This window comes from Syngnathus scovelli, chromosome 14 (genome assembly GCF_024217435.2).
Source record: "Syngnathus scovelli strain Florida chromosome 14, RoL_Ssco_1.2, whole genome shotgun sequence".
In the NCBI taxonomy this organism is placed as follows: domain Eukaryota; kingdom Metazoa; phylum Chordata; class Actinopteri; order Syngnathiformes; family Syngnathidae; genus Syngnathus; species Syngnathus scovelli.
Genome location: NC_090860.1, coordinates 12,559,479 through 12,581,773, shown reverse-complemented (window position 1 = coordinate 12,581,773; position 22,295 = coordinate 12,559,479). Strand labels below are relative to the sequence as shown.

The 22,295-nt window shown below is 47.5% G+C and overlaps 2 protein-coding genes across 8 annotated transcripts; both read right to left on the bottom strand.

The window, feature by feature from the left end:
* Nucleotides 1-21: 21 nt before the first annotated feature.
* On the bottom strand, nucleotides 22-13,340 carry numb (NUMB endocytic adaptor protein). Of its 7 annotated transcripts, none has more exons than XM_049740761.2 (11): nucleotides 13,159-13,340; nucleotides 8,553-8,689; nucleotides 6,213-6,287; nucleotides 4,395-4,427; nucleotides 3,880-3,954; nucleotides 3,657-3,797; nucleotides 3,382-3,586; nucleotides 2,967-3,260; nucleotides 2,728-2,871; nucleotides 2,225-2,404; nucleotides 22-2,113 (listed from the first exon to the last, which is right to left on the bottom strand). In XM_049740761.2, exons 2-11 carry the CDS (start codon nucleotides 8,676-8,678, stop codon nucleotides 1,428-1,430), a joined length of 1,959 nt encoding a protein of 652 aa, XP_049596718.1. In that variant the 5' UTR covers nucleotides 8,679-8,689; nucleotides 13,159-13,340; the 3' UTR covers nucleotides 22-1,427. The 7 variants fall into 7 exon arrangements, with proteins under 7 accessions (XP_049596718.1, XP_049596719.1, XP_049596721.1 ...); XM_049740762.2 differs by lacking the exon at nucleotides 13,159-13,340 and adding an exon at nucleotides 12,891-13,109; XM_049740764.2 differs by lacking the exon at nucleotides 2,225-2,404.
* A 298-nt stretch (nucleotides 13,341-13,638) lies between these two features.
* On the bottom strand, nucleotides 13,639-21,984 carry galnt16 (UDP-N-acetyl-alpha-D-galactosamine:polypeptide N-acetylgalactosaminyltransferase 16). The gene is made up of 15 exons (XM_049740808.2): nucleotides 21,580-21,984; nucleotides 20,312-20,484; nucleotides 19,907-20,005; nucleotides 19,766-19,833; nucleotides 18,393-18,458; nucleotides 17,849-17,970; nucleotides 17,218-17,305; nucleotides 16,965-17,049; nucleotides 16,740-16,843; nucleotides 16,230-16,356; nucleotides 16,059-16,151; nucleotides 15,787-15,870; nucleotides 14,979-15,105; nucleotides 14,776-14,892; nucleotides 13,639-14,133 (listed from the first exon to the last, which is right to left on the bottom strand). The coding sequence occupies exons 1-15, from the start codon at nucleotides 21,766-21,768 to the stop codon at nucleotides 13,990-13,992; spliced, it is 1,686 nt and encodes a 561-aa protein (XP_049596765.1). The 5' UTR covers nucleotides 21,769-21,984; the 3' UTR covers nucleotides 13,639-13,989.
* Nucleotides 21,985-22,295: the final 311 nt, after the last annotated feature.

The following is a 22,295-nucleotide window of genomic DNA, read 5'->3' as shown; positions in this document are numbered from 1 at the left end:
AATAACGACAAGCAAGAACACTTTTCTCTGCCACCATCATTTAATCAACCTTTTAAATTTAACTTCAACATTTCTCCAGACGAGTGGAATAAAGTCGTGAAATAATTACAAAATGGAAAAATAGATCAGACAAAAGATTATATTCACAGGTTTTGATTTCAAAATAAAAAAAAAAAACACGACAGCCAGGAAATAATGGATAATGTTTCAGTTGTCATCTCCCTGTAACTCTTTAAGCAGCGGGCTGATGGAGGAGTTGCAATCATCTCATGTTATTAGTGCTTGTGCAAAAACAAAACATGAGGAATCCATTACTTTTGGAAAAAAAAAGATACGTTTAAGACACATCCCAAAAACAAGCATACTAAAGAATAAAAAGATTGCCGATCATTGCTGCCGTTGTTGCTAGGTCCTTGATGATTGTTACTGCAATATTTACAGTCGACCACCAAGACTAAAAAATAAAATAAAATATGCAAAAAAAAAATAACACAGTAAAGCAGCTGTCCCTTCACAAAATCTCTTTACATCACATTAAAAATTAGCACTGCTGTGTGTGATATTTTATATATATTTATATATGTAGGTAAAATATACATATGTATAATATACACATATGCAACACATATTACATATGTAATATATGTGTACATATATACAGTAAATATATATATTAGGGGTGTGGCAAAAAACAATCTGAATCGAAAAAACTGTTTTGATTTAAAAGGTGAGTGTATTAGATCCAACCGAATTGTTCAATTTTAAAATATATTGAGGTATGATAAAAATCACCTTGTAGAGATATATTTGAAGGAAATGCCACATTTACAATAACTAAGTTAATTCATTTTGTAAAACGACAAAGTCATTGCATCATACTTTCTTGATTCGAGTCGATTCGTAATCCCACTGAATCGGACCGAATCAAATCGTCACACTTGAACCGTAAATGAATTGTATTGCACCGGATGTATTGGGATACATACCAAATTGTCGTTTTTGTTTTATTGGAGAGATGCACATCCCTAATATATAATTTGTGCCTTTGGCAAGATGACGGTTGAAATCCGTAGCTATTTAAAATATACTTAATGCATAAAAATAAACATTTTGGCATTGTCTTGCTTTATTCTTCCAGTTGGGTGAGGTTGGTGGGCATGAGGTGGTTGAGAGTTGAGCAGGTAAGAAGCGGCTTACAGAAGGGGGGGGTGTGGCGGCGGTGGTAGGAAAAGTGGAGTTCCACAGGACGATCAAACGAGCACAGAGAATGCTGATGAGACTTGTGAAGAACAGCAGCAGGGTTTTTCTGGGGAGTAGGGTGGGGTCTTAGATGTCAACGCTCCAGCTCTCCCCCCCACTTCCCCGCGACCGCCACCTCCCCCGCAATTGGAGATTTTCCCTTCCTACCCTTTCCTCAGGCACAGTCATCAAAGCTGGATCTCAAAAGTTTTGTGCAGCTCGGTGGAAAAGGGGTTGGTAGGCGACGGCGTGGTACGCTGGTGCGAGCGCCCCTCCAGCGCCACCCACTGGGCCTCAAAGGCATCTTCCTGTGGCTTCTGCGAGGCGGCGTTAGCCGGCGAGGAGGTGGCGGGCGGGTGGGGCGGAGTAGCCCAATTGTTCGCCCCGTTGAAGCTGCTGCCGCCGTTGGCGGGGTGCGCGCGGGCAGGGCTAGCGGTGGCGGGCGACGGCGGGGGCTTGATGAAGGGGCTCGGGATGACAACAATCGGGGGCGCTATGGGCGCCGGGGCGGGAAAGGGCTGGGGTTGCGCGACCGATCCGAAGACATTGGCCACCATCTGTGAGGGGGTGATGCCCACCACGGGCACGCTGGGCTGTGGGAAGGACAGCCCGTTGGACATGGAGTGGAAAGCAGTCTGGCGCGGGGGCAACAGGGGCACGTACGCCATCGGGGGTGAGGGTGCCATGGGGGCCACAAATGGCAGGGCGGGCTGTGGCGCCGCCGCCAGGATGGCTTTGGCCGGAGGAGCCCGGACAGACTTGGAAACCTCCTCCAGCCATTTTTCTGCTTCAGAGGGGGTGCGCTTGTGCGAGGACGCCGGAGAGGACGTGGGCGGGGCGATGATGACGGGAGTGGACGACGACCAATCACCTCCTGTTTGGACAAAACAACAAAAAGTCACATTGCTCAAGAGAGTTAAGCAATGTGTTCTCAACCTATTTTCAACACTTAAAATGAGTTAATAATGCCAAAACATCCTCTTACCCGCCGTGGGAGGGGCCGGAACCCCAGCGGGGGTCTTGGCCCAGGGGTTAGTGTCTCGAGCGGGCAGAGCGGGGGCCAACGCTGCTGAGCTCGGAGCTGGGGGATTAACAGCAGCAGCGGTAGGAAGAGGATGGGAGTGAGGATGAGCGGAAAAGGAGGCGATAGCGGCAGAGCCGTTGACTAAGAGCAAGAGGGCAAAGGGAAGGAAGAAGAGGATGGCTCAATGTTAGACATGCGAGGCATGCGACCTGTCAATCAAGTGTGCAAGAAAACGAGCATATACGCGGCGTGTCTAAAAATGTGAAAGGTTTGCGTTCGCCATCAGGAGGGACCGCTTTACTAAAAGCAAAGACGGCGTCAGATGCAAGTTACGCTGCTGCCAAACACGGTGGAAGAAAGCTTGAGATTTTATAAAATTTCTGTATAGTCCATTCATTTTTTCAAATTTGTGTATTTTTCATGTAAAACCTTTGTACTTTTAATATTTCATGTGGGAGGGTTACCTGGCGCTGCGGGCGACTGTGGCGAGGCGAGCGCTTTGGGCATGGGCGCTGAGGAAAAGGGGTCTTCTGGAGGTCCGCTGAACGCCGTGGTGATCTGAGTACACAGCGAGCTTATGCTGTCGTTCTCTCCTTCCACCTCGGGCACTGCATGTGGATGGGGGGGGGATGACACCGATTAGTGTGTGTCTACGTGTGTGCGCTTTTGTCCACGTGCGTGTGGCCGTAATTCCCCGTCTCACCCGCGTTCCTGATGGGGAAGTCCGACTTGCGCTGCACGGTGGAGGGGAGCTCGTTCATGCGCAGCGACAGCTGGCGCTTGAAGGGCGACGTCTTTTGGCTGAGCACCGGGAAGCCGCGGAACGAGCCCTGCCTGGCCATCACGTCGGCGTGGGCTTGCGGCCGGGGGATGCCCAGGGTGCCCAGCGAGAGGGGCGGCGAGGACGTGGGCGACGGGGAGTTTCCCGACTGAACGGCGGAGACGTTGATCACGCCGCCGCCGGACGAGTTGCCCGCTGCCTTTGCGTCGCCCTCGCCTGTCGGGGATCGACATGAATGACGTTGAGTCTTTTTGAGCTTGGTGACCATTTGAGATCTTAAAATGGAACATTTCCTATGAGTCACAATCCTGGGAAGTGTGCGAAGTGAGTTTCTTACTTTTTTTAGAGTCCTGCAACTGCCTCATGACTTCCTCCCGTTCAGCCGCCTCTGTGGCCGTGGTGACCCGGAAGGAGCCCTCGCGGGTGAAGGTCGTCCGGTTGGCGTCAAATGTGGCCGTGACGCCGCACTCCTTCTCCCGCTTCTGCTTGCGCTCCAGGCAGGCGGCGAAGGCGCAGCCCACGGCGTGACTGAGCCGCTCTCCCTAAACATACAGCATCAGCAGTCACGTTTGTGTCTTTGTTGACTTTTCCGTCCTCGTGAGGAGTTCTCACCGAGTCTTTGACGGCCATGAAGCAATGGCAGATCCAGCGGCGCGTCGTGCCGTCCCGGCAGATGTACGAAAAGGCTCTCTCGAAGTTCCGGTCCGGCGCGCAGAATGACACCTTTTCGATGGTCTGGTCGAGGATCAGGTCCTGTGGAAAAGAAGCTTCATCAACTTAAATTTGCTTCATAAAAATAAGTTATAATAATCAACATTGTGCAGTGTTATCTTACCTTAGTTTTGTCATCAACCACACGGAGCCCGTCCGCCGACACCCATAACACTGCACGCACTGCCTTCTTCCCAGCCTGAGTAAAGTTTAAAAAAAAAAAACATTGACAAGAAGCATTTCAGTCAACAGAAAAACAACCTGCTGCTCCATAATAAAGTTGCTGTGCCATTCAAGCCAAACGGAAGGAGAGGAACAAAAAAAGTTGGTGCTCGGCTGCCCCCTGGTGGTTAAAACAGCAATGTGTAACAGACGCTCATTCACACAATTGATTCCTCTTTTGGCTCATTGAAGAGGAAGGAGATGTTAACGCCACTCACACACAAACAATAAAGTGCCCCATCTTGATCTAAACCCTTGCCCACTTGTTCAGGCACATGCATCGGAGTTAAACGTGTGTGTGTGTGTGTGTGTGGTCGCACGCGTGTGTGTTTTGTGTGCGTGATCCGGCCTTCAAAAAGGGTGACTTGTTAAACGTGACAGAAGAAAAAAGTGAAAAACACTCGGACTGGAACTTACTTTGGAAAAGAATCCTTTGAAGAATTTCCTGTCCTGGAAGGTTGTTTTAAAAAACAAAACAAATAAACGGGGCAGGTGAGAGGGGTCGGGGGTGGACAAAAGGATGACAGTGGAAGAATCGGATGAGGGAGGGGAGGGGGGTTGATTGGGTTGTTTTATTATTGATTAACCGTTTACGGGGCCATACTGATTGTATACTAATTGTGGTCAGCGTTAGTAACACTCCATACAGTACACCCCAACACACACACGGGAATTGCACAAATTCCTTGATGACCAAAATAACAAGTAGGAAGTTTTCAAAAATGGCGCCGCAACACAGCGCTAAAAAAAAAAAAGAGTTGTGACGACAGAGTGGTCTGCGCCATTTTATTAGAGACCAGATAGACTGAGTTGGACTTTTAAGACAAAAGTGGTGTGAATCTGATTTCTGTCTGTTTGGGGGAGGGAAAGGGGATGACTGAGGTCAAATTGAGGCTGCCAAAAAGAAACCAGATGCAGGCTAGTCTTTGCTCTTAATCCCCTTTCCCCGCCCCTCTCGTCTCCTCCCTCCTTGTGCCCCGCCGGTAAGCCGTGGAAAGGCGTGCCACTCTGCTCCTGTTACACGCCGGCCGGGCTGGAGACGGTGGAACGCATGAGTTAGCACGTTAGCCGGCAAGTCGGCTTGTTAGTGGCGCATGCGGGTCGACGATGGGGACGGGTTAGATGCGGTTAGCGAAGCTGAGGGTTGGGGTGGGAAAATGATTCAGAGAAAAGGAGGGGGGGCGGGACGGGGCGGTTGAATTGAAGCGTTTCTGCATGGCAACGGCACAATTAATCCTGCTTCAAAAGACAAACAAATATATGACACCAACAAAAAAAAGGCATACAATCTCTCTTCGCTTTTTTTGGGTATAAAAGTAGGAAAGATCTCTGAGTAGGAAGGAAAGTGGAGATTTGAGAGGCAAAGGAAGTCAAAATAACCATTTAGGATTGTGAAAATTAAATTCCAATCAAATTGCGACCAAGTCCAGGAAGTGACATCAGAGCAGGGGCATCAGTCTCAGAACGCGGAGTCGTGAGAACCATACCGGCACTCCGGGGAATACAATGGAGTCATTGGGAGGCCAGCTAGCGGGATAAGCAGTGACTTAAGGACTGTTAGCATATTAGCGCACCAATGAGCATGATAGAAATACGCATTAGCCAACACCTCCTCCGAATACATGCCTCTTATTTTGAAACGCACAACAGCGGCAATAACTGTATTAGCCTGAGTTACACACGCACACACACACGAACACAAATGTCACGCCTGTACAGTTCGTCCGCTGCTGCGCTTCGAGGCCCCAGCGCGAGGCATCGAAATGTCATTAGGTTGAGGACAGCGAGACGGTCAGTGGCCGCCGGAGGACGAGAAGCTCCGCGTTGTCAAACGATGCCAAAGAGAGGCGCGTGGCCTCGGGTCCGAGTGACCTCATCGAGCGTCACGGGTTAATCTTGGGTAGAAATCGTATGCCTGCCAGTGTGTGTGTGTGTGTTACTCGCTGGCACGCACACACGGAATCTCTTCGGGCTACACGACTGCGTGTCTGATAGTTACGGACATTTCTGTGCAGCGCTATCCCTTTAAAGAACCGGGTCGAGGATCTGGAGGATCTGGACCGACGGCCCTTCCCCCTATAGAACTCGGTAGAATGAATGGGGCGGGCGGAGGGAGGAAAAGACACTCGGAATGTCGGAGCATCTCGGGAGTTGACGAAAAACAGCCTCTCAAAGCGGGAAACCCCAGGAAAAGGAAACCTGGAGACAAAGGCGGAGATTTTTTGGAAAACCTACCGTCTTGAGCCGCTTGACGGCTTCCTCGCAGATGTGCATGCCCCGCGATTCTTCCACCTCCACGTGTCCCAAGTACTGCGGGAAAACAAACACACACAAGTGAGTGATGGTGCATAAAAGCCTTCCCAAGGCACACCGAGTGAGATTAAATAAGGTCGCGATAATGAAAGTGTACCACGAGGTTGCTTATTTGAGTGAGTCTCGGATGCCCACCGGGCATCTTGGCGCTGATGATTTATACGGATCATTAAATACAATCGCGAGGTCAGCCCAAGTTCAGAACCATCCCTCGCCGTTACCGTAAGTCTACAAACTGACCTGAGCACAATCGGTAAAAGAACACGCCGTCTCATCTTGTGTTCCCCGCCAAAAAATATGATTAATCCTAATCCCAGATTAAAAGACAATATTCTCTTTTGCATCGTGGTTGGAAATTCGAAAGTAGAACGGCACTCGGAAGAACACGCCTAATACATCGTGACGTGCGCTGTCTGTTCCACTCCGCTCGTAAAGGTTGGATGTTACCCTTTTTTTTTTTTTTTTCCCCCTAACCGCAGCTACATCTGCTAAATCTGTTGGGTCACTTGGCCTGCTTCGTCCCGACGCAAGCAGATTTTCCCAAGCGAAAGTAAACATGGGGAATATTCCTAGATAGACTCATTTATGTATTTCTAATGAGCTAAAAGAACCAACAATCCAGCAAAGAAAAAACACACACACACCCAAAAATGGACTATTTTAGTGTGTGTCACTCGGGGAAGGCTGGAAGCCATTGTGTGCGCCGAGAGGAAGTCCATACCCTTTCCTTGCAGATACACGACGAGTGACGCAGACCCGTGTCGGACCAACCTGCCCCGCCGTCTGCGCTATTTGTAGAACTGGTGAGTCACGGTTTATTTCAATACGCACGCATTTAACACGTGAAGGGATTGCTGGCGAGTAAAAGACTGGTTCGACGCGTGACAACCGAGCAGAGAACAAATAAGGTAACAAACGGCAAACAAAGTAAGCGACCAACCGTTGAAAAAGCTGACGACTTAGAAATGAACGAATTAAAATGCAGAAATTTCTGGCAAGTCGGAGCATGTGACAAGAATTCCCCCCCCCGTATGTCAAATGTGTCTGGGCTATGCCGTATGAATAAAAGGTCAAAAGTCATCAAAGTGCTTTCCAAGCGATATGAAAGAACATTTGAGCATTTTCAAGAACGTTAAGCGGTCCTAGGAAGCCCGATAAACGCAACACAATGCCGAGTCTGTCCGGTATCGGTTCTTCTTGGCAGTCAGCCCGGAGTGGGCAATTGATCAAAAAACTGCTGTGTGGTTTTGGTTCCATGAAATAGTCACGAATGGATTCCTATTTCCGTTCCCCTCGAAACAGTTGATTTAAGCAGAAGAGCAATTAAAAGTAATTGACTTGGAATGGCTTTCGATGAAAGCGATTTTTCTAAATGCTCTCGGACGGCGAGCAAGATGTCGAGCGAATGTCAGCGTGACTGTGACGCATGAAACGCAACTCCCTCCTTTTTTTCTTCCCACTTCGGTGCGGCAGTCGGGAGATGATTCCGCTGCGACTATACACACACACATACAGACACACACTCAGGAGACACCTTAGCATGTTAGGTTGCAGGGTAACAACAGCCAGGTGGCAGACGAAAAAAAAAAAAAAATGTCAGCGTGAGGCAAAAGAAAATGGAAAATTTGACATTTGCATTTATTTTCTTGAGGTTCAAAGCGACCTGCTTCACTTCCTTCTCGTGAGTCACGTGTTGTATTGTCTATTTTGTGGTTTCTGACCTGCCAGATTTCATTTCTATAGAGATGAGAGGAAGTGAGTTCTTGCGGTCCTGTTTGCATAAGACAATTTTGTTGCCAAAATAGTCGGCGCTCACCGTCCACGCCCGCCCGTCCGTCCGTTCACCTGTGAGGGTCACGAGACCAACGAGGAGCGCTTGCTAAATTAAATGAATTTTTCTTTAACCGAAAGTAAGACTAATTTATTCTGGCATGCCTTTCAGCAATAAGTGTCATCACGAATAAACAAAATAAAATGTTAAAAATAAATATATAATAAATAAACGAATTCTGAACAAACTCCTTCACTGACTGAGTCAACAGCATGAGCAAAGAGAAGAGACAAAAAAAAAAAACATTTTGTTTTTCCCCTTTAGCTACGAGCCTGTATTCATCAAGTCAAACAAAAACAGGACAATCACATCATTGTCGTGTGCTTACACAACGCAACGTTTCTGACGGCTCGCCATTAATCACGTTACGTCCTCCAGCCGCAAAGCATCGCGAAGCGGCGGCGCTGTGAGAATTTCTGTGCGAGTGTCACCTTGACCGCAAAGCTGCATTTGCCGCTTCGGACCGCCTCCTCGTCCGTCTGCCACTGGTGCGGCCGGCTGGACTCGGGCACGTAGATGTCCTTCTTCCGCCGGAAACTCTGCCGTAGCTTGTTCATGGCGGCGCTCCCTGCAGGAGGTCACAAAATGGAATGAGTCACGATTATGATTCGGAGTCGATTCATATTAGTCGCGAGAGACGGGACAGCCATGTTCATACAACTCATCTTTGTTCATGGAAATAGTTTTTCGTTCGCTCGGACGTGATTGTCATCTCAAATTTGCCGGGAGATTAGCGGGCACCAAAGAGAGCCAATTAAAAAGCCGCTGATCCAAACGAGAAGTGAGAGGTGCGGCCATCTTTGAAGGACCGGCTCACGTCCGACTCGGCGACTCGTAACCGAAGGAGCAGAAGTCGGCGAGCCGTAGCATTCCGCCCGCTTACTTTTGGAGCGCACGGGGGATCTGATGGGATTAAAGAGCTCTTTTAATCCGGGGCCGATCCGACTGTCTGCGTACACACTTAGTAGTAAACGACGCCCACCCCGACGAGTCTCTTTGTATCACGAAACTCGTTTTACCGGCCCGGGCTGTGGTCGTTTTGGAGAGTGCTTGAGGTGAGGCGCTCGCTCTTATCTGCTCGGGCCAGATTGGAGCTCGGCACAATGGAGCCCTGACACACAAACACATCAAACGTCGTAACTCCAAGGTTGGACTGCCGACTGACGGGATGTCTCAACAGACTTTATGGCGCTTTGCAATAGAACCAAATGGTGCTATTGGGTTGAAACGGGGAATTCTAAACTAGTCATGCGGCGGTTAGGGCGCATGTTACAGTCCGGTGTTTGTAAACAAGACGTCTCCCTCGTGACACGGTTATTTCAGTCGCATCATATTAGCGCTTTGTGCGGCGGCGGCGGCGCTGACGAGCTGCCAACGTGCCGGGCCCAGTTTGCGAGCCGCGGCACTTAAAAATACCGCACGCTGACACTTCTAAGTACGTCTGCTAGAAACAGGATGATGGTGCAATGCGCGCTCTATTTCTGTGGAAAAATGAAGACATGCAGAAGGACCAAAAAAAACAGATTGTGTGGGGGAACGTCGGCCTTGGCAGGTGGATCGGAATGGACCGCTTGAGGCGCTTTGGCCGTCGGCCATGCGGCGGGAGGACCTGTTTAGTCACACCGGATGGGGGGGGGGAAAAAAAATAAAAATGATGCAACTGAGATAAATTGTGATAAAGAGTTTCAGTGTAGGCTTAGTGTTTAATTAATAGGGGAAGATCTGACTACTTCACATTTCTTTCGAAATGGATTTTTTTTTTATTTCGTACAAAACTAGCAATATTTGTAACGGCAATATTTTCATTTCTAATTCTTGATGTAACACTATTTGAATAATCTTTCTAGGAACAGAAGGCCGATTAATCCTAAGAATGTCGGGGATGAGTGCAAGATCAGGAGGTTACGGCCATGTTTCTTTTTTCTTTTCTGGGCGACAAGACACAATCCACATCAATCTTTTTGTCGTTGTGTATTTCTTCGCTCTGTAATCTGCGTGGCGTGCACAAGTTGATTACGGTTTCCTGCAGTGACACTCGAGGCAAAGGCCAGCGAGGATTTTGACCGCCGCTGTGTCGTCACTCCGACTGGGGACAAAGTACATCTCGTGAATTCTGACACGTATTGATGTAAGAATTTAAATATTTCAAAATAGTGCTACAAAATTTATATTCTTCCTCTCAAGGCCTCCGGCCAAAAACTCCGCTCTCCAAACACACCGACTATGCTCCGTTAGCTTAGCACTGACCCGGAGGAAGCGGAGCCATGGTTACATATTGACCAGGCAAAGCGCGGTTAATGCGTGATCTATTAAAGCCGCGCCTGTCCGAACACATTTTATAGAATCTCTCGGAACGAACGGTGATGCGAGACAAAGGTTTACGATCCAGGTTAGTCCGCTGATTCGCACAGGGGCTCTAAAATGCCAAAGTGACTCATCGGCGCACGTGAAAACGGCGAGCGGGAGAAAGACTGACAATTTAAGTTGTCTCGGAGCGTAGCCATGTTTCAAGATGGTATTAATGAACTGTTTCAGCTCTGATAAAACAATTTTTTTTCATGGCATCTGTGCCGGAAGACGTTGTGGCCAGCGTGTTAAAGCCAGCGGTGACGCGGCGGAAAACGACATTATCCGTCGAAGCAGCGGGAGTGATGAGAAGATGGTAGAACAGGAAATTCACGCTGAGCGAACAGACTTGCAACCCCCCCCTCCTGACCTGGCAAAGACTCATGAATACACACACATTATGACTCTCGTTTGAATCCCCGCAAACTCATCACGATGTCAAAAAGATTGCATGGATGAACGTGGAGGGATTTTTTTTTTTTTTTTGTAAGAGTGGTATGGAGTGCAGCTGTTGTGCCGCTCGCTCATGTATGTCAGGAATGCCGTTCACGTAGTTGAGCTCTGCTCTGATCCCGGCCGGGCTATTTGTCAAAAGCCCGACGTTTGGGGAATTTAAACGCTGCAGCAGATTTACGCCAGGCCGCCAGCGCTACCTGGCCGAACCACGTTTTACTCCCAAATGCAAGATGGAGGAATTCCACTGAGAGCAAAGTCTTATCTTCCCTCACAAGCGTCATGGAAATTCAAAAAGCTTGAGGAGGGGACGGTTTGGAAAACCACCAGGACGGCACAATCTGCAAGGTCACCTTTGTTCCACCACAAGCCGGCCCGCCAATTAACGAAGAAGAATGGCCGCCCCCGGGGCCCCGGTGGGCAGGAGCGGTTCCGAGACCGGCAGGCACCGGGCCCGCTCATCAACACGCCTCGCCGAGCAAGAAGCTGGTGATGCCTCTTGCTGAAATGTGCCACGAAGGCGGACAACCGGACAGTGGGCACAGCGAGTTCATTGTTCAACGCTGTCACGGGCCAAACACGCCGCCTCTTTGCTCTGCTGCCATGCAAAGTCTTTGAAGACACTGCTTTGGTGACGCGAGTGTCTCGGCGTGAGCTGTGGGCAACAGCAGCATAACCTCGGTCATTAAAAGCTACATCATTCTATAATCACTGCGTTCTCACGCAACAAGTGTCCCGGTAACACAAAAAACACAGAGGGGAACAACAACCATTAAGCCGCCAATTGCTTAACGAACCCGACGTCCCTCGCGAGCTGACGTCGGGTGGCCAAGTTGTCTTAATTACAGATCGGCGGGTATGAATAAAGCATGATGAGGGCTCCGGTATCGTTCCATGTAGGGGGGCTTGCCGAGGAACCAAAAGGAGAGACGCCTCGGCCTCCTTTTGCACACAATCTGAAAAGCATACGCACACACACACACACACACACACACGCCTCACAGATTTAACCAGCGGCGACATAAGAGGAGCTCAAAGCCCCTTGGGCCTAATTAGGAGCTAAAGATAAAAGTCTCAAATGGGCACTCGTAAAAACGATGCACCCTCTTCTGCTGACTGGCTTTCTTGAAACGAGTACCGTCAAAAAATACGTCGACAGCGGCGCATTCGAAGTTGGACTCTTGCACCTGCAACGTCAATGCATTCTCCTGCTTGATGAACTTGTATTGAAATCTGAGCAGAAAGAAGAGAAGTCCTCAGAGCGGCCTATTCTGAGCTGGTTGGAAGCGTGGCCAACAGAGTTTTACAATCAAGATGACCCTGATTGGACACCACCGGACCAAAATAGGCTCAGTTCAGCTACACTTTCAATCTTTGTGTGCAGCAGATGAAATTTGAACATGGCAGCTACAATGGCCAAAAAGATCACGGGAGGCTCAACAGCAACAACAACACTGAAGTATCGATATTCAAGCAACGACATTTCAGACGGGGTCAAATTTGAGTTTAAAAAAAAGTGAGGCCTTCTGATTGCTTCACTGTTGCACAGCGAGTTTATCAACCTGTGTTGCATCACAGCTCGGGTAGCGTTCAACATGTGCCCTCCAACTATCGAGCCTCTCCCTTTCTTTCAGCTATTTAGATGACGCTGGCTCACCGGCAGCCACATAAATAGATATTGTATTTATAAACCTCAACATCTACACACAGCAGTGACACACACACACACACATCAATATCATATAAAATACTGTATACATAATATTACGCAGTTTATTGTTTATACATAAACGCAAATGTACTGGCACATCAATTTATATCAAAACACACACACACGTACGCACAACACACTTTCAAACACACACAATATACTACAACAACCCCTTCACGCACAACTAGTAACGACGTCACACAACCCGGAAATCAGGTGATAAGCCTTCACTTCATTTCTTCCCCATTAAAAAGCTCACCTCATCCAGGTAGATGACTTGGGCAAACTGTGCGGCACTACAGAATCACCTTTGGCCGTTTACATAAACCCCTTGGAGATTTTAAAAGTAAATTCAGATGGTCCAGTTTGTTCTCTAAAAGCCAAATGTGTGGCGTCGTTTAATAACAGAGATTTGGAGTGGAGCTAACGTAGCCGCATCGGAAAACACAAGCTTAGCTCGACGGGCTAGCGAGCTAATTGAAGAGACAGCAAGAGCGAAAGAGAGGGAGCGTAGAAATACACCTTACCTGTGACCACCAGGCCGTGCCAGACGGTATGCCGTCACGTATTCCGCCCCCTCCCCGCCGCGGAGCCGCGAGTGTCGACCCCCTCCGAGGAAAATAATTCAAATTCCACAGAAAGACCTGCGAAAGAGTCACGCAGTCCAATGGCTTCGGCCACCGCCGCTGAATGGCTGTGAGCAAGCAGCTCAACCAAACCTCCTCCCTAGCAACGCACCGCCCCCTCACCTTCCCATTGGTTAACAACGGAGGTTGCAAGGTGATGGACAGGTGAGGGAGCAAACCTGGAATAGAGCTTGACGTTCCTGTGAAAACAGTTCACACACGTGTATGAAACGCTATACCGCCCCCTGGTGCATTTGACGCGCAACCGCATCACCGCTTGGTGCAGTAATGGCAATGGACCAAACTTCAACGACTAATTTATCCGAACCAATGAGCGAAGAGGGGACATTTTCATAATGTGTATAAAATATGACAGCCGCCTTCTTTGTTACAACATTTTATTTGTCAGATGGACTTTACACATTCACACACATTCAACAAAATATCAAGCAAATGTACACTTTTGAGTATTTTCGCGACATGATGACAGGACAGGAAGCAGGAAAAAAAAAACATTCTTTAGGTGCAAACATGCAGAACAATAAATAAAAAAACATCACCCAACCAAAGCTTTATGCCCATCAGTCCTCTTATTAACATATACATGTAAAAAACAAACAACAAGTTTAGGTTAAAAGAGCTGCAGCCTCCTTTAAAGATGGAGCATCCTACACTGCTCTAGAAGCAAGGCCAAGACAATCCTTCTGATTCGGGAGACCTTCCTTTGGTCCTTCAGTTGATGATCTGAGGCTCCCAGGCCTGGCTGGCCACCAGGGGGCGACACTGAGCGATGACAGGCGGCCCGGGCGGGCTCTGACTATCCAGACACAGCCCACTGACTGTGTGCTGCAGGGCCGAGCCTTTGGGTTTCCATTTCTGAAGAGAAAAACATAAAATGGCATGAATCGGTTCTAGCCATTAAAAATCTTTAATTGAAAATGTTATTGCAAAAAAAAAGCAATGTTGCTCAAAGGTTGGACTTCAAACCCTAATTTGAAACCTGATAACAAAAACAAATCCAAGATTCTCCCATGTGGAGCCAAAAATGGCCGCCAACGAATGAAGGAGCACGCGAGTGGCGGCATCCCACATGTGCTTCCACTTAATCGCGACTTTGCTCTCAGAGTTGTAAATCACCAAACACGGGTCCGCGTGGAAAGACACGGTGCGGGGGGGGCACAAGGTCACGATGAACGCCGCTGACCGAGCTGCACTCCCGGCGGCCATTTTATGTTCATTCCACACTGACGTTAAATCCATTAAGATGATTGACAGGATGAGAGGAAACCCAAAGCGTTGCATTCAAAGTCTTTGATATCTTGTCTTGTGTGTATTTTCTATTCAAAAGGAATCAATCTTTGATTGTATGTCTTTTATATCCTTGTCACTTTAAATTGGACGCATATGTAGACGAGTGCATGAAATGCCAGACATGAAAGATGGATAATCTTTACTTGAATCCCTAAACCAGATTTGAAACTCAAATGTTTTTTTGGAAACCCAAAACCTTGCACTGACCTGTCGAGGCTCTTTGGCATTGCAGGGCTCCATGGTGACCTTTGACCCCGCAGTGAAGAGCGTGATGGCCAAGCAAAGGTCGCGCTGGCGGATCAGCGGCTCAATTAACTCCCACCTCTGAAAAACAAACACAACCTAATCTGAAACCCAAGCCTCGGGTTAAGCCCCGCCCCCAGCCGGTCCCTCAGTGTCCAAGCCCTGACCTGCGCCTGCGGTCTGCTGCCTCTGACCACCTTGCACTCCGACAGGCCGAGTCCGTCCGTCCCGCGGGTCTCCAGGCACAGGGTTCCCTGTCTGAGAATGCTGGACACGGCCTCCTGCTCGGGAACCCTTGAGTGAAGGATTTAGGCTGGTCAGTATTCTAATCAAGAGGATCATTTAATGTCGGATTTATTTGAATTCATACTTGAGTTCAGAATTGTACTCATAATTCAGCTACTAGATATGATTATATAAAATACTGCTCAATTATTCCAGGCAAGATGTTAAGGGGGGCAGACGCCCCTGACCCCCCCACTCTAGAACCGCCTCTGTATTCTGTTTATTTTATTCATAATTTTATTTGTAATTGAATTTTATATGAATTCCTAAGTGGATATTATTTCACCACGGTTTCATCTACCCTTAATCACATTTGTGAAATTCAATTTGCGAAGAAAAGCCGAGCTGCCGATATATTCCAGGATGAATCATTAACTTGATCATTTGTGATTCAGGGTGTCATGACACCACGTGTGTGTTTATTCTTTCTCGACATGCCAAAGGGGGGGGGGAAGGCAAACTTAAATTTACAACCTGGCGCCCCTTGAGTTTATCTTTTGGTGATTCACTATTTTGGCCTCTCGACTTAATTGATACAATGTGTGCGTCCGCTAGGGACTCGTGCGACGGTGATTTAACGATGGTGATCCCAGCGTGCGGTATAGCTAAACACTCTCATAAAACTCAATTATTTCAGAAGGTTGGAGAAAACCAAGTACGTAACATGGATTTCGAGGAGAATAAAGACACCTTAGCTCAGGGTAGACATTCTCCATGTACCAGCGGAAAGGTTTGCAGTTGAGCTTCCGCCGCAGCGTCACACGGTCCGTTATGCTGCACAGGGAAACAGCGGCCATTTTGTTAGGTATGAAGAAAAATGGTCACAAAAAATTCCAGAGGAAGATAAATATGATAAATATTACTTATCCTTAGCCAGCCCAGTTAAAATTTATATTTGACATCTATAGCCGTCAATGAAAATCTTTTTGGAATGTCAGCAAAATATTTTTTTTTGTACAAACCTGCCAAAAGCTTTGCCCTGCGCCGACGGCCTAGCCGAGTAGTAGTACTGCTTGTACTCGTCCATCCACACCTCGGCGGCTCGCCGTGTGTTCCTATGTACACACACGTCGGGAATTTTTTTTTTTTTTTCCAAAAGTGAAGCACTGTGAATTCTTCTGACATGAACTCACTTGATGTAGGTGAGAGCGTTGCCTTCTGGGAAGTCGTACGGGTGTCGCTTCCGGAACACGTGACCCACCCGACTGCACGGCAAGATCTCCAGGCTGCCGCCGCACATCCATACGCGGAATGACAACTCTGTAAATAATAATAATAAGAATATTCTTCATCCTCATCAAATGGACATTGTGAGACGTGTCATTGAATTCTCCAGCGCTGCACAAATGGCAAGATTTTTTTTTTTTTTTTTTTTTTTTGCACTGTGGGATAATGTCTAGTCCAAGAGTGTCGGGAATGCGTCCAGCTTGCGTCACCCAATTATGTCATTTTAAAAAATCTGTCGAGCCGCTCTCAAAAGTTTTCTTGCTGGCAGGGAATTAACTACTTGGCTGCAAAATGGATGGGCGTAAAATATATATTTTTTTAAATTACAACTAATTTATTTACATTCAAATAGAACATGTAAAAACAAAAGACAGTAAATGAGAAAAAAAAAAAAAAAAAAAGGGTTGGTATCTCACCAAAGTTCTCCCCACCCCAAATGTCCATGTGGGTGTCGTACTGTCCAAGATGGTTGAACCAACTCTTGTCCATGGCAAAGATGCCACCCGCAATCACCGGGGTCCTTAAAAAAAAAAAAAATAAATAAATAAATAAATCATTGCCTTGGCAGTGAATGTTGTTATTTTTGACAAAATCAATTTTTTTTTTTCACTAATCATGTTCCAACAATGTCACCATTTGACCTGATTGGCTGCGTGGGGTCACTCCTGGCCATTTTCTGCTCAAGTGGAATCTGCTCCCATTTAAAATGGAGACTCCAGTCGAATCCTGGCGAGAAACACCAGACAACCGTCACGCAAACGTTATGCTATCCTTTTAATTGATCATCTGGGTGTCACGGGATGAGGGATGGGGGGGGGGGCTTCCCCCTCCTCCTCTTCGCCAGCTGTTCTCGCATCTGTTCTGCGTTCGGGGGATTTCAACGTATTCTCTCACCTCCTCTCAAATCGGCCGATGCTGCCAAGTAAGCGAAGTTATCCAAGCTGATGACATCGATGATGGGGCTCACCACTCGCGTATGATCCTGCAACAACATGGGCGCTTAATAGCTGTTCCTAATATTTTGACCGAGCCCAGCCGGCTCCACTTAGGTGCTATTGTTCGGATGTGAGCGCAAAACGAGCGTCCCGGGATTTGTGTTCTACCCGGATGACATGCGGCGCTCTGTTTCTCGTTAACATTCTCTTTTCGAAAAGCGTCAAGGGGAATATATTGACATGGGAAAGTACCGCAGCCACGTCATTTGGTACCAAGCGTCGGAGAAATTATTTTTTAAATTATTATTCCAAAGTCAGATAAATTATAATTATTATCTTTTTAATTTCATTTAACATGTCTATTATAAGAGGACCCACAAAAAAAAAAAAAATCTTCCCCCCTCGGGATGTTTTCCATCTGACAACAGTCCCTTCAATAACTGTGTGTGTGCGCTGAGGGGAATGGCGTTCCCTGGCGGCTTGCCTAATCCGATTGGTGGGAATCTTTCAGCTGCGTTACAGAAAGACGGAAAAAAAAAAAAACACAACATGCAGCCTTCACAACACAACAAAATTCCGTGTGTGTGTACCTCCTTGACACGCTGGATCATGGGTTGCAGCCAATCAGTGTTGACCTCACAGTGGCTGTCCAAGAAAGTCAAGATGGGGGCCGAGGCCGCGTTGGCTCCTCGAACTCGGGACCGGATAAGTCCTGAGGAGCACGAGGGCGACACATTTTCTCTCCGACAAATTTAGCCTTTCGATTTTAACATAGTTGACAAAAATCATTCACGAATGTCGCTTACTCCAGATTATCTTCGTTAGCACCTTGACAGTGTGAAAACTTTACGGAGATGTCAAAGGACATTTATAAATGCTTCGGAATATTTGGCTCGTGATGTGATGTGTGTGTGAGTGTGTGTGTGTGTTAGTGCAACGCCGAGGGCTCCGGCAGCGCTAACATGCGCTAACATGTGCTGACGTGCCGTCTCCTCTTGTTTGTTGCACGTTACAGCGGGATGATTTCTGACACCTTTCGACACCTTTTTCGTATCATCACCGACGTTGACAAATATGCTTTCCATTAATTACACACACACACACACACACACAAACACACACACACACACTTACCCTCTCTCCTGCCGTTTCGCAAGCAGTGGACTTTGGGGATCTGAGCGAGCAGCTGGCAGTCGTCGGCTGAAGAAGACAGATTGTGTCATGGCGGGCGACACACACACACACACACACACACACACACACACACAAACACACACACACACACATTGAGTATACTGGATCGAACACTACTTAAACATGTACAAACATCTTCCATCTTGGTTTGAAACAATTTTGTTGTTGCAGTAGATTTTTTTTTTTTAACCAGATGGACATTTTGGTTAAGAATTGTTTTTAAAAATCTCATTTTAAAAATGCTTCACTTTCAACAAGAGATTTTTTTTTTGTTCGGGCATAAGAAGAGACACACTCACAGCAGCTCGGAGCAGCTTAACATTAAGAGCGTGAGAACGACACGGCTGATGCATTGTGGGTATGTCCTCATGTCCTCGTCTTCCCCGCTAGCAATACATCCTTCCACAATTGTAATCCTCACTGATTAAATGAGATGTTCAAGCACCACGGTTTTAATTTGTTTTTATATTTTATATCACATAGTGTGTAACGATATATAAATGTGAAGAATCCATAATTATTTGCCAGCCTTGGCCACCAGGGAGCAGAATTATACACACGTGTATAATAAACAAAGAAGAGTTTCACAACTAAATGACTCTGTAATGATACTTGAAGCATTAAGTGTTGCTGGAGTTAATCAACGGTGGCTAACAGCGTTAACGAGCCGGTGGCGTGCCGCTCTCATTGCCCGCTGGACGGATCACGACACCGTGCTAATTATTCCTCTCTGCAGTCGTTGAACATGAGCTAACGGTTCACACGCTCGCTAATGGCTTCGGCACGCTCGCTGAGTGTGCAGCTGAGTTACAAGCACACATGCTGAGAAGTGACACACGGCTAAACATAATTGTCTATGGTTCTTGCTGGGTTTATTTGGAAATAATAATGGAGCCAAAATACCGAGATCATGACAATAGTTGCTACTGTTGTTGTTTTTTGCTTCCAATTAGCATCAAGGACAGGTCGAACTGGTAGCTGAGCTGATGTTGATGAGATGTGAGCAGTGCAAGGGAAAAAAAAGATGAGGCAACTGGGTAATCCTGTTAAGTCTCCACTTAATCACCAGGCCTCCATCCAGGACATACCTTGCCCTGCCCTCAAAATGCACATGCTAAGCGCTACACGCTAACTTTCTTCCTTAGCGGCCTGCAGTATTGATTTTTGCAAATTTATGTTCTTATTTGTTTTTCCACAAATAAAGAACATCAAGCTCTTCAGGCATAATAATAAATACAATAATTAAGTTTTATGATAATCCCTCCCTGAATGCTCACTGAGCTAAAGTCTGGCGGGATTAGCTTCAAACTCACCGTCGGCGCTGAAGTCGTCAATCAGGATGATTTCGTGAATGAGTTGCGGAGGACTCCGCATGAGGACGCTAAAAAGAAACGAAGATTAAATGTCGGCTAACCAAATTGTGTCTAATGCTAAACGCTAACGAGCGCTATTACCTTTTGACGGTGCGCAACAATGTGGAGCGGGCCTCGTTATGGAAGGTGATGATGACGCTAGTGGACGGGAGGTCGACGTCGTAGTTTAGCGCCGCGCACCTGAGGAGGATTTTATTAATTAATCGTTTTGTGTATCTGGATTAAACAATTAAATTAATCCCTAATAGATTGGCCTGCCATAAATGTCATCGAATTAGCATCGCTGTTGCCTGGGCTTCTGTCGCCACGGCGATGAGAAAATATTTAGTAGGCCCACGCTGTCAGCCACATTTCCGTCAGACTGCCGCAGGGCAGCTGTGGCTACAAAAAGTAATTCACCACCACCACAGTGTGAACATCCAGTCGAGCGTCCGAAAAACGGATGGATTATTTTGAATGCATTTTTATGATTAAATAAATTGGCACCTGTAGTGTCTGGTGTCCCTGAGCGGCCGCTGCGCTCCCAGGCGGTGGCTCTCGATGAGGTTGAAGGCGTGCTCCCTGTACGGGTCGTCTCCGGGTTTCGGCTGCTTGGCGTCCAGGTATTTGTTCTCATCCAGGCCGCCCAGCAGAAGGTCGCCATGCGGGGGCTGGCTCACCTGATCATCGCAAACACACAAAAGCTTTCAATAATCCGACCACAACGTGAATGGAAGGCAGAAATGTGTGCAGGCGGTTGACCGCAGTCGATCCCAGCGGGTATCCTGCAGCTGTTTACAAGCTACACTAAAAAAAAAAAAAAAAAAAAAGATTCATGTACATGTGTCATTGGTGGAACCTGCCCAAAAACTGCTTGGACCTTTCAACACAATTTTTGGGAGTGGAATTCAGCTTTCAAAATGATCCAGCTTGAAATCAGACTTGATGTTTTTTTCAAAACCGGGGCGTGTGGCGATGAAAAAAACCCGAGAGCGTCGACTAGACTTATTTTTAGGAGGATGGGTGACGGATTTGTCATCGTAGTGACAAAGGTGAAGAAACTCGGCGGTGCAGAGTAAAGAGAGCGCTGGCCTTCCAAAGGGCAGCTATGGTTGCGTAAGGTTTTTGCACACATTCTAAACGGATCTGAGCATTCGCAGGGTGATTGAACCTTGCCTACTCGCGTTTCGGGAACTTCGGATTCACATATGTTTCAACTTTTTTTTCCAATTTTTACTTGAGATGTGGGGTGGCCAGAGAGCCCGAGCCACCCCATAGCGCCGCCCCTGCATCCAACCATTCATTTTCGAAACTCAAGTCAACTCGTTTCACAATCAGCAGTTTGGCAAATAATAAAAAAAATATCGTAATCGGCATCAAGAAAATCCATATCAATCGGGCCCATTATGAAATATTTGACAAACAGAAATACATACGTGGATTTTGGGGCGTGCACTACCTCCTCTTGAAGCATTTTGACTTTTTTTTTTTTCCTCTACCAAGGGCATTCACGAGGACTTGAATGCAACGCGACACGGGGCTAAACAATCCACCAGCTGACCCTGCGTGCAACCCGAGAGGCACCCACCGCAACGCCACAACATAACACCGGGCAGGGAGCTCCAAGACTTAGGGAAAGCCTCTTATGCAGGTGCTTGCCGGAGCCTCCACCACGCACATGCAGGCACCACCATAAATAAAAAAAAATCATCAGCACCATCATGTATGCAGCGCACACCTTCCCGCAGCATAATACCAATAACGCACTGACTCACTATAAGCGGGATGGTCCTGTCGTCCCGGTGGATCTCCAGACGCCCACCTCCCGGGTGGTGGTTCCCCGCTGACGAGGGTGCAGACGCCGCCGCCGCCGCCGGCTTGCTGTCCTGCCACAGGTAGTAGAAGGTGCCCAGGATCCAGGCGACGGTTAGGATCGCGATGGCGTTGGCCCGAATCCTGCGCATGGTGAGCCCATACGCAGGAGCGGACCTGGGCGAAGGGGGCGCGGCGGGGGGGGGGGGGGGGGGCGCTCCGGGGCCCTGCTGCCGACGAGGCGGGCGTACCGCAAGACCCGCTCGAGAAGAGAGAGGAAGGGAGAGGAGCGTCGATGGCGATGAAGAAGAAAGGAGAAGAAGGAGGAGGAGGAGGACGCTCGCTGCCTCCCTTGGCTGGATGGACGGCTGGGCAAGATGGAGGGTTACGCGGTCCTAGCGCCGACCGATACGAATTAAAAAGCCTGGACCATGTCTATCTTCATTATTGCGCAATACATATTGTCTTTATGTTGGGAATGAGTCGTGTGCTTATTACTGCGTGAATTATATAAATTAATAATGTATCAGAAATTCAAAATATCTACAATTAATCCAGCGGTATCGATAATCCATCGCAAAAATATAGAGTCACAAAAATAACGATACAAGAATATTGCTCCAGTTGTATTTTCTTGCAGACATTTCGAAATGTTCTTTTTCCCTAGTCAGGCGTATCT

Bases quoted from the DNA above. Each gene is read 5' to 3' on its own strand.
- numb (XM_049740761.2), bottom strand. From the start codon at position 8,678: ATGAACAAGCTACGGCAGAGTTTCCGGCGGAAGAAGGACATCTACGTG. The intron at 6,288-8,552 runs GTGACACTCGCA...GTTTTCCCGCAG, and splicing joins AATGCAGCTTTGCGGTCAAG to TACTTGGGACACGTGGAGGT. The intron at 2,405-2,727 runs GTAACCCTCCCA...TCTTGCTCTTAG, and splicing joins ACAGTCGCCCGCAGCGCCAG to TCAACGGCTCTGCCGCTATC.
- galnt16 (XM_049740808.2), bottom strand. From the start codon at position 21,768: ATGCGCAGGATTCGGGCCAACGCCATCGCGATCCTAACCGTCGCCTGG. The intron at 20,006-20,311 runs GTGCCAATTTAT...AATCCTCCTCAG, and splicing joins AGGGACACCAGACACTACAG to GTGCGCGGCGCTAAACTACG. The intron at 14,893-14,978 runs GTCAGGGCTTGG...TTTGTTTTTCAG, and splicing joins GCAGCAGACCGCAGGCGCAG to AGGTGGGAGTTAATTGAGCC.